This window comes from Stegodyphus dumicola, chromosome 4 (assembly GCF_044657685.1).
Source record: "Stegodyphus dumicola isolate Sdum_Otavi_A_Nest chromosome 4, ASM4465768v1".
Lineage (NCBI taxonomy): Eukaryota > Metazoa > Arthropoda > Arachnida > Araneae > Eresidae > Stegodyphus > Stegodyphus dumicola.
This window is the reverse complement of record NC_140771.1, coordinates 131,333,337-131,345,852: the sequence shown is the minus strand read 5'-3', so window position 1 is coordinate 131,345,852 and position 12,516 is coordinate 131,333,337. Positions and strand designations below refer to the sequence as shown.

Genomic DNA, 12,516 nt, shown 5'->3' with positions numbered 1-12,516 from the left:
AAACACATACTTCTTAAAAAAGTAAAAAAAATTCCCACTAAAGCACTAAGTAACATTCATAGTACTTAAATTCCTCCCTCTATGGTAAAAAGCCTTAATAACAAATGTTACAGCAATCACAGTACTACAGTAACAAATATTAGAGCATTTAACAAAAAATCACCCTCACATCCTGTCAATCAACAATGGTATGCAATTTAAAACCAAGTAAAATTCAAATTCAGATTAACACTAATTTTTAAAGAAAAATTCTTATTTTGGGGAGTTTAAAACATGTCCCTCTTGTTCAAACAGCAAATTCATTTTGAGCAAAAGAGTGCAAATAAAATAGATAAATAAGCAAATAGACAAACGCACAATCTTTACTTACTTAAAAGTATTAATGGAACTCTTTCATTAGGACATTAATGGAACTCTTTCATTAGTAAATAGAAAACAACTATTTTTTTCAATATAATTAGTAAAAAAGAATGAAAATCATGCAAAATATACAGATCTTAATTGACTTTTAACATTTATGAACTCTGATCATTCAAGAAAAGTTATCATTTTGTTGCTTAAAATTTGGCAGGTTAAAAAATTTTTAAAAGAAAACTCTAAAGCATATAAAACAGAAGAAATATTCAATCATTTTGACTTTTAGTAAGTTTTATAACACTATTACCTTCCAGTCTAAAGTCGGTTCTTTAATAAATATATCCATGACATTTGAAAGTAAATCTCTTTTACTACGAGCAGCTGACAAAACATGTATCATTGTTGCTTCATAAATGCCTTTAACTTTCAGAGGATCCATTAATTGCAGATACTGTGATGATAATCGGAAAGGCACTAATTCAGGAACAGGTAGAAACTGGTTAAAAAAATTAAATGTTCAAATCATGAATAATAAGCTAAGAGAAATATAATTAATATTCTAAAAATAAATACTGTATAAAATGTTCAGGAAATAGAATTTTATTAACAAATACATGTATAGTAAAAGCTCAGGAAATGCCAGATTTCAGACATGTGAAAATTCCAGGTAGTTAAGCATACAAAAAATTATTTCACATCAGAAAAGCCAAATCAGAACATATAATCCACTCTTAAAATTATAAAAACGACCATCTCATTTGTTACCAATTTGCATATCAAATGACCACATTTAAAATTATACAAGATTTTGAAATAATAATAAAAATGCAGTTCAGATATTAAAACCAATGTATTTTGTTGGCTTCAAACATGAAAGTAAAACATCCAATATGATTATGAAATTCCAATGAATGTGAAAGTTGACAGAGATATTGCCAATAATTCTGGCAGAAGTTTAAATGAGCAATCGTTCTTTATTTAGTTAGATAATATAGAAATACAAATTACAGATACAGCACATAAAAAGCTTAAATACCTAATGAATTTTCACCTTACGTCACCACTGTTTATCTGTTTTCAAAGTCATGCACGATAGGTTTTGCTGATGCTTGAATTTTGTAACTTTAAAAATACTTCATGCATACTAAAATAATAATAATTTTTTCAAAATGCAAGGGAAAAATAGAACTTATATATATCCTTCTTTACAAAAATTAAATCGGCTTATCAAGAAATAATCGAATCTACATTAAACCAAAATTAACTTCTTAATTTTGTGTCGTGACATCATTTTTATCCATTACTGGCATTATTGGGTTGAAACGTAAGTAATGGCTGTTTATGTTGTGCTTAAAATTATGCTGAAAAAATAAATGTATTGGCATAATGTTGTTTTGGTCGAAAGAGAATCTTTTCCTCTACAAGATGGCATATTTGATTTTTTTGTCTGAACTAACATTTCTTATTTTTCATATCATTAAAATGGAGTGTCAAGTCAACAAAAATAAACATTTTCGACACTTTCTTCCTTTTGTGTTTAATCGATGCGCCAATGCTGCAGAAGCTGCCCAAGAGATCTGTGAAGTGTATGGAGAAAGTGCAATGCCTGAATGAATTGCAAGAAATTGATTTCGCAAATTCAAAAATGGAAACTTTGGCCTCAGAGACACTGCTCGTTCTACATCCTCTTTCATGAATGAAGATCTCTTTTTGGCTCATGGTGTCGCTTGTTCATCGGGCTTAATAATCCTTTGACATCTTGAGTCTATGAGGAAAGTCCCAAAACTGAGCTTGGGTCTCATGCCTTTTGAACGAAAACAACAAAAACCAACGATCCACGATTTCAGGCAGTTTGCTTACCCGTCATCGCTCAACTCATGGACACAAAAAGCACTGCCCCTTCTCCATACACTTCACAAATCTCTCGAGCAACTTTTGCAACATTGCCACCTCAATTAATTGCAAAAAGAAGAAGGTTTGAAAATGATTATTTTTGTCGATTTAACACTCCATTTTAATGATCTGAAAAATAAAAAAAATTAACTCGGAAAGAAAAAATCAAATATGCCATCTTGCAGAGGAAAAGATTCTCTTTCAAACAAAACAAAACATTATGCCAATACATTTTATTTTTTCCGCTAATTTTAAACACAACATAAACAGCCATTACTTATGTTTCAATCCAATAAATGATACTGTTTGATAACAATATATACATATTAATAATATTACGAGCTCTATAATGGTGTTACGAATTTCTCATTTATTAAATTTTTTGGGAGAAAGTTTTTCTACAATTATAAAATATTCCGGGTATTTGAACATTCCAGTTAACTGAATGCCAAACAGTCAGGCCTTTACTGTATTTGACTGCCCATAGTTCGTATTTTATTTTGCCATCTTTATCCAATGTAAGGTCTCTATAAGCCACCATTTGTTGTATTTACATACTCTTATTAAGGCAGTTTAATTGCATTAAACAGCACTGCCTTTCAGTATCTTTCTATATTATATAGGCTTTGCTAAGAAGCTCTACATTTTATAGGATAAGAAACATCAGCTGATAAATTTTCTAATGCATACCTGATAATTGTATCCAAAAAGACTTTTCGAAATTAGCAATTTTTAATAAGTCATTTAAAATTATTATACTTAAAATATCATTAATTTGATTTAAATCAAGGTTATGAATCTGAATCTTTTTAAAAAGGTCTTCAGAAGTAATGAGTTTTTCTTCCATTCATACCTAGCAAATTTCAGACTGAAACATGCAGCAATAAATAAATAAACTACAATATCTAAAGTGAATATAAAATACAAGATTTGATAAATTAATGCTCGATATTTTTCAATTAATAAATGCTGATCATATGCAACATAAAAAAGCTCTTAGTTTTTTGTTCTTATTTATATCAAAATTATTTTATACTTAATATAAACTTTAGTAGAAATAGCTTCCCAAATTTTATTGTCGAGGTACATTTATACATATGTGACAGCAAAATGCTGTAGTTATTAGTGTCCTTTATTTACTTTAAATCAAAATATGAATAATCCGATTTAGATTTCAAACAACTCAATAATTCTGTCAGTAAAGGATAATAATTTAATGTAGAATATTAAGTTTACAATAAGATCTCTAAAAACATACAATATCTTAGGAATGAAAAGTTAAAACTATATTATTAATAGAAACTTCACATATTTTGCTTAAAATAAAGCATGAAAAATTATATAATAAGGAGAAACAATAAGGTATACTATATATATAGCTTACTTGTGTAGCAGAACCAAATGCATGGCCAAAATCAATTCCAACTTCACAACCAGAATTTTTATCAATGAGAAAGTTGCTCAAATGACGATCACCTATGCCGACAATCCACTGGGATATGCAAATAACAGCATGAGATGCAGCATATTTCGTTCTTAAGGCAATAAAGGCTTCTGGTGATGAACTTAACTTCAAGAATGATTTTCTAGGGATATAAAAATATCAGCACAGAAGTAATACAAACAATATTCATGAAGAATTATAATGCAAAAGAGTTACAAATTTATGGAATTATCCAAATTAATTTGTCACAAACATAATGCATTTGTAGTAAAAATTGCTTAATCTGGAAAAAATTTTTTATATTAACAATTATTCATATAAGATAAAAAGATACCAGATTAATAAATGGATTTTAGCATATTAAATTGAATAATTATGATTTTTAACAAAAATAGTTTTACTCTTTAGTATATTTAAATACCAGCAGAAATATAATTCAAACATTGACAAACAAAATGTTTTTTAGATTGAGAATTTAGATGTCAAAAAGAGGTAAAGCATTTCGATTTCATAAAGTATGATAATAATAAATCTACATAATTTACCCTCCCTTCCCCCTCCCCTGAAAATAAAAAGTAAAGAAAAGTAAATTTTCTGTGGAAAATTAATTTTTACTAGGTTCTAATATTTAACTCTTGCTATTTACATAAACACATTTTTAGTTATTCCATAATTAGTTTATATCACAAGCAAATCTGATCAAATAACTGTAAAAAAATATATATTCCTGTGAACTATGAAAATACCTTCAATAAAACTACTTTATTATAACTAATACATTAGAAAAAAGATGTAATTAAACATTTAACAGATATAAAAAAAGGCCCAAAAATTAAAATTACTTTTACAGCAAATAATTTTTATTAAACGTTTTTATTATATGCTTTTCTTTAATTCCATAACATTTTTATAAAACATTTATAAATGAGTATATGCTTTTCTTTGAAATAAGTGTTTTAGCCCAAATATAAATAAGCCAAGAATTTCACCTCACTGAAACCTTCAACAAGAACTTCAGCAACCAACACAGTCCAAGTCTGACCAAATGTCTAGAATAATACCAACAATAATATTTATGGTTTACCATAAATATTAATATTATATATATCTTTGTATCATTTAAACATGTAATCTAAAACAGCTGCTAGGAATACATTTAAAATCTACTGTTTCACAGCTAAAACCAGCCATATATATTATTCAATAATATTTACCCCCATTACTTTTAAGTGAGTATTTACATACAGAATTTAAAATGAATCCAAACCATTAAGACAGTAAATTGAAAGGAAAAGAATCCAGGTACGAAATAGCAGAGGCATTTCAGAATGGTAATCAAGAAAATACTTTTCATATGGCCTTTTTAAAAACTTTACAGTTTTAGAAACCTATAACCACTACATGGAAAAATCAGCATATTTGAATTATGGAAATGAAAAATAAAAGACCAATTCAGTTTTGTTCACAAATGACATTTACAGAACAAATATGCTCAAATTTTATGGAATTGGAAAATGTCAGATGGTTCATGTTCTCTAGTGTAGCAATCATAATTGCCATAAAAAGCTCAGCTTTCCCAGATCTGTGAGCAAAATATCTGTAATGAATCATTACAAATTATAATTTGCAGTTTAACTAAAAATTGAAAACACAAATGTGCAATGAACATTTCAATCATAATATAAACTTGTTTCAAAATGAATGACAAGTTAACTAAAATTTTTTTCCATTTTAAAGCAAGTTAATGTCATTACTTGGAGAAATATAGCAATATCTAACTTATTACTTCTATATTATACAAGTCAAACTCAAAACAAAATAAACATTTTATTTTGAAGACAATTTCATAAGGATCTCAAAACCTTTTTGAGATTTAAAATCCCAGCAATGTAATTTTTAGTTATCAGTGAATGACACATGTTTGAATGCAAACAGCCAGTTGATATCATATTGGAAAGCACGTCTCCTGTGATATTACAAACAAGCTTTTCAAACAATTTTAATTTGGATTTTTGCACATACTTTCTGTTTCAATTTCTTGATAATTTTTTTATCAGATTGGGGAGTCTATTGATTGCACAGACTACTACATTTCTGAACCAGTATATAATTACTTTTTGACAATTTATGACCAAAAGTTGAGGGATGATGTCAGATTCAGAGATATTTACTTAATTGAAAACAGCAAAGTAAGGAAGAACTATCTACCTAAAATGAGGGGTTCTCCCTCCCCTCTGTTTTGTTGAGGATTTTCTAAGAGAAACTAGTTCACATCACATAACACACGTGAACTTGGAAAATGAAATTTCTATTTCCAAACGTGAGTAAACACAGTATAAATATATTTCTCCTTGTAATACATCATAAAAGATCCTACTATAATTTGTTATCTAGACTTGTATCTCAGCTATCCCTAAATTAGCTGAAATGCAAACCCAGATAATAAATGGCAATGATAATTGATATTTCCAATGACAGAGAAAAGTTTCAACCTCATACTTTATTGGTCCATTATAAAAATTATTGTTTTGTCATTTCACATAGCCTTACACCATTGACTCTCAATCCATCTTTTATGATGATGTATTCATGATAGATGTATCATTTTCTGTTTAGCTCTCCAGTTGGTTAAGCCATATCTATCTAAGCCAAACAATACTTTCCCTAACTTCTTTAATTATATATACATGTATCTTAAAAATTCATACAGACAGTTAAGGAAGTAAATCAGAAGAAAAAAAAGGGTCCAGGTATAAAGTAGCTGGATGTATTCTGATCAGCTGAAAATACCTCTAAGCATAGCATTTTTAAGAGCTTATATTTCAAACATCTAACATAAATTTTAAATATAGCAGAATTTTACAATAAGCTACATTAAAAAACAATGCCTAAATAATGTTTCTTTTACAATATTAGATTGTCATTAAAAATGATTTATTGTTCAAAAATTCAAATTCAAAAGCATTAAATGTCTAAAGAATGCAACTGGCAACACTGCAGTACAATTTATTTTCTTAACTAAAGAATACAGCATTCTTTGAAAAATATCAAAACTGCCTATATTTTGAAATATCCGTAAAAATCAATAGCAAAGCTTTACTTACGTCAATAAATTTCTGGGCACCAAATTAATGATCTCTTCAAGTTTTTGAACACACTCATCTCTAGTCTTATTCATATAAAATAAGGCATATGCATCAGGTATACTTTTTTTCTCAAATTTAATGAACTGCATTAATTTTTCTTGAGCAACACAGATACCATTTCTAAAATGTATAAAAAATAATAAATAGCATGAAAAAAGTACAACTAACTAATGAATATAATTAAAACATATTTTTCCATACATAACATTATATAGCTTCATTAAATTTCATCTCAAATATTTATTGCTTTACTACACAAAGCTAATAAAATAGCACTGCTTTTTATACATGCATGCAAACTACTGAACTGAACTTCTCCTAAATTTAAGTGCAATAAAAAATTTTAACTATCACACATAAAATTATCGTTAATTGTTATCTCAGATTTTCTACTTAAAATTTCTCACAAAAGGTGGCACTTCCTGTGATAAGTATTGATAAGTTTTAGTTTTTAGCTTTTTAATAGTACTGATTACACAGACTAATTCTTACATTGTGACAATACAGGAGTATCTGTATCAATTTTTTATGAAATGAATATAATTTTCTTATTTTTACTCTTATACCTAATTTTCATGGCTTTAATTAAGAGAAATAGATATTTCAGAAATCATTAGTACCCATGCAACCACAATGTGTTATAGCAATCCAATAATTATTTTCATATTATAAACTCTTGAAATTGGAAACCAGCAATCTTGACAGAAACATGACTGACCTCTCGATACTGATTATCAATCAATCATAAATTTTTGCTTACACAGTGTTTTTTTATAAATTAAGTTTATATTCTAGTTAAACAGAATCTTGATAGTTACTTAAAAATTATCAGATATAAACAAATATTTTAAATTAATTAGACCATAACTTTAACATAAATCTTTTTATGTTAACATAAAATCTTTTTTAAGACTTGGCTGTTTGAATGTAATAGCTAAATTTTTAAAGCAAACCAGGCAGGTATTTAGAGAATTCACTGCACATTCAGGGTAAAAAATTTATGAACCAATATATTTTCCATACATTAATATTTTGCACAGCTATTAAAATATTATGCGTCATTAGTACTATGAATAATTTACAAATGAAAAACATAAATATCAGCTCATAAAATTAAACACATACATTTAAAAGTTTCAATATGAATTCTGTTCGGTAAAATATATAGAGCACAAAGTCCAAGATTCTGACAACTCTATATTTTGGATTTTTCTTACTAGATTTAAGCTGATACAGTTTAAATCTAGTAACATTAAATGTAGAAATTATAAAAATAAAAAAAAAATGAAATAATGAAGCACATTTACGCATTTAAGGGAATCAAAATTTACAAAAGAGCTCAATATTTGATTTATTCAATATTTCTTCCAATGTAAGTTGTTTAATCTTTTCTTGGTTGGACTTTTTTTTTTTTTTTTTTTTTTTTTTTTTTTGAAATTTCTGATACAAAAAAAGGATTTTTATTGCTGCAAATTAGTATATATCCTGTCCTAAATTCAAAAATATAAAATACGTTTGCCAATAAACAGTTTTTTTGCTAGACTAACTGGTGGGGATATATATGATATCCCATTCGCTGATCTCCAGTTTTCCCTTCAGTACCCTTCAATGTTAAATTTAAAAGATACTCCCAAATACTACATGAATGAAATCTGTTGCTTTAAGGTACTTAAGATAAATATTTGCATAAAAAGAATTGTTAAAAATATATTAAAAGTGTTTTGGAAAATATACTTGTATGCAAAATTAAGAAAACTTTGCAAATTATGTCTCTTTTTGCAAAAAGTACTGAACCAAATGTACTAATTATGTGATGAAGATTTCTGTAAATATTCAGAGTCAAATATGCAACTGTACATGTGCGCATCTGTGGATATGTGATTGTGGAGGGAATAAAGGCACACCAGGGGTTTTTGGTGATTTGTGTGTGTGTTCTCCTTCACAACATTCGCTGTGTTTTTACGACATTCGCCATCCTCATAATATTCGTCATGTTGAAACAGCTGTATGCTAGAAGACCTGCTGTTTGCATCCTGCTAACTGCAACACACAAGAGATTGCATTTAGCATGATACAGACATGTGCCTTGGACCAGACTTTAGTCAAGCACAGTGCTTTTTATAAATGAGTTGAGATTCAGTCTAAACACTGATTCTTGACATACTTGTATCTGGAGGGAGCCTGGAACAAGATACCATCCTTCCCTCATCAGGGAGAAGGATCATTAGTGGTGGAGGTGTAATGACTTGAGCAGGTATTATGTTGGATGGCTGCACATCCTCACATGTGTTTGACAAAGACTCCCAGCCTGTTATGAGATATGGAGAGAAGATCTTAAGAGCCCTATGTTTGAGTTTTCAGGGTTCAGGGGCACAATTGGACCTAGGTTCCTGTTAATAAATGACCCTGCTCATCCACATAGCGCTCAGCTGATCAAGGGAATGAAATAGAAAGTGAAGATATTTGCTGCAAGGTCTGGCCAGCCTTGCAGTTTTGGCCAGATCTCTTTACCCTAATCCTATCGAGCATGTCTGGAATGGTAGGGCAATTTCATCTCGCCATCCCCCTCCGAGAACTATCAAGGAGTTAAAAACTGCCTCACTACAGTAGTGGGATTGATTGTGTCAAGAGAGACTCCTCAGCTTCTTCCTGTCTAGTATGCTGTCAGACTGCATGAACTGTCTGGCTGTGAGAAGGTACAATGTGGATTTTGGACATCCCCTGCGCTGTGAGCTTTGTGTTGATGGTCATGTGTATATAAAATAACTTTTGAATTGTACTCTCTTTCTCTGTTATAAATGCATATGTAGATTTTAATAAGATAATGAAATTTGGTATGTCATACAAAATTTCATTAAAATTTTACCATTAGTTTTCCAGAAATTAGACATAATGAGCAGATTCTCTTAATTTTGCACACGAGTGTAGTTTTTCAATGTTACTTTGAAAACAGCTTCAGAATCTTTCTTGGGGATCCGATCATAAAAAACATATAGAAATAATTTATTGTGAGTTATATTAATGCTTACATTGTAAAAAAAAAATATAAACTATGTTATTCATTGCTCTTATACCCCCACTTTAAATCCATTATGAAAGCTACTTTGACATGCAACAATAACTAAGCCAAAGAAAACTACATACAACATAATTGGAACACAAATTATCAAATGATTTTAGGGTATGATTTCATTCAAAAAAATAAGATACTTATAGATGCAGATAAAAGTCAGTTAATAACTGATAACACATATTTTGATCTTCTGGACAAGAGAAAAAATTGTACTAACATTAATGCAAAAAAGGTAGACAAGAATAGTAGACCAGAGGAGTCGGGTATTATAAGAGTAGTGTTGAATACCAGAATTGCGCCAAATACAGCAGAGATAGTAAAGTTAAGCATTCCAATTAATATGCAGAAAGAAAAGCAAATAATGTTCTCACCAGACAGGCGAAAAGTGGGCAAGATAGGTATGACATTCAATTCATGAGATAAGTGACAGGCAATATATATTCACCATAATTGAAAACAATTCCAATTCCACAATTATTCTAAGAAAGGGTGAAAAGATTGGTAAGGTATATAAAGTCGAAGAAAAACAATTTGAAAAACCTAGAGAGCAACAAAATTTGCAGATTAACCATTTAACTTTAAAAGAAATTAAAAAATTAAGAAAGGAGGAATTAAGCCCAGATGATTTTGATTTAAGTCATTTAGAAGCAGAATAAAAAAATAAGATGATTGAAATGCTCATGAGGAATTCAGCTGTGTTTTCAAAATCTTACACCACTCTGGGTGAGACTAATGCTGTCGTGCCACAATTAAATTTATTACATAACTTTCCAATTCAAACTAGACCATACACTATTCCTCGCATTGCTAAAAAATATGCCCAAGAATAGCCAAATTGTTAGAAGCAGGTATTATAGAGCCATCGACATCAAGTTACAGTTTTCCAGTAATTTTTGTCAAAAAGAAAGCACCACCTAATACTGATCCTAGCAAATTAAAATTTAGAATGGCAGTAGATTATAGATTGCTAAATTGCATAACTGAATCATATCAAATATGTCTACCTAAGATTTCAGATATTTTGCATAATATAGCAGGTAAAAGTTATTATTGTGTGCTAGATCTTAAGTCAGCATTTTTTCAAATAAAGTTAGATCAGAAAGATAAAGAAAAATTAGCCTTTTGCACGGAACTTGGCAATTTTCAACCAACTCGGTTACCTTTTGGTGCAAAAAATTCATCTGCTTATTTCCATACTCTAATATCAAAATGTTTAGGTGAATTGCAGGGTCCAAATTTACAATATTTTCTAGATGACATAATTGTTGCAGCTAACAGTATAAATGAACTAGTAATTATTTTACAAAAGGTGTTTGACAAGTTAAAAAAATTTAATTTAACGCTAGACCCAGCCAAATTGCAGTTATGTAAACAAGAGATTACGTATTTAGGTTTTTCGGTTAATAAGAATGGTTTTGCTCCTTCAGAGGAGTATATTCAGAAAGTAGCCAAATTTCCTAGGCCAAGAAATGTGAAAGAGGTTCAAACATTCATAGGCATGGTAAATTATTTTCGACACTTAATTTTTAATTATGCAGAAATTGTCAAGCCAATAGTAAATTTAACAAGAAAGAATATACCATTCGTGTGGAACGAGAATTGCCAAAATGCATTAGATAAAATACAAGAATTAATTTTAGAAAAATCCACAATAAAAAACATAGAAAATGATAAACCTTTATATTTAGTAACCGATGTTTCTAGATCAGCCATTTGTGGCATATTAATGCAAAAAAATTATAATACGTTTTTCCCAGTACTACAGTAGTGGGATTGATTGTGTCAAGAGAGGCTCCTCAGCTTCTTCCTGTCTAGTATGCTGTCAGACTGCATGAACTGTCTGGCTGTGAGAAGGTACAATGTGGATTTTGGACATCCCCTGCGCTGTGAGCTTTGTGTTGATGGTCATGTGTATATAAAATAACTTTTGAATTGTACTCTCTTTCTCTGTTATAAAATGCATATGTAGATTTTAATAAGATAATGAAATTTGGTATGTCATACAAAATTTCATTAAAATTTTACCATTAGTTTTCCAGAAATTAGACATAATGAGCAGATTCTCTTAATTTTGCACACGAGTGTAGTTTTTCAATGTTACTGTGAAAACAGCTTCAGAATCTTTCTTGGGGATCCGATCATAAAAAACATATAGAAATAATTTATTGTGAGTTATATTAATGCTTACATTGTAAAAAAAAATATAAACTATGTTATTCATTGCTCTTATACCCCCACTTTAAATCCATTATGAAAGCTACTTTGACATGCAACAATAACTAAGCCAAAGAAAACTACAGAAAATGCAAAATTATTATGTTTCTCCTTCAATGCGAACATCTTGCTATAAAAAATATGTAGAAAATAAGATCAGTAGTCTCTTAGCAAAATTCAGAAACACAAAAAGATAATTGTGGAATATAATGAGTTGTGCAAATAGCGATGACTTCACTTTAAAGGATGCAATTTTTCTCATCATCACATGACATGATACTGACCCTACAAGCACAAAAAAGAAGCTGAACCTGTGATATGCGATGCTGATCAAGAAGAAATTAGGCTGCTTTATTTACTTACTTATTTATTTATTTTTATTTATTTAT

The 12,516-nt window shown here is 29.2% G+C and overlaps 1 protein-coding gene across 3 annotated transcripts in view; it reads right to left on the bottom strand.

Moving 5' to 3' along the window:
- Positions 1-12,516, bottom strand: part of LOC118204935 (DNA-dependent protein kinase catalytic subunit-like) — a 601,004-nt gene that overhangs the window by 28,797 nt on the left and 559,691 nt on the right. For all 3 annotated transcript variants that reach the window (XM_085815459.1, XM_085815458.1, XM_085815461.1), the window contains 3 exons: positions 6,799-6,960; positions 3,635-3,836; positions 665-853 (listed from right to left, as the gene is read on the bottom strand). In XM_085815459.1, coding sequence (XP_085671585.1) covers positions 665-853; positions 3,635-3,836; positions 6,799-6,960 — 553 coding nt within the window. The remainder of the gene's footprint in view (positions 1-664; positions 854-3,634; positions 3,837-6,798; positions 6,961-12,516) is intronic.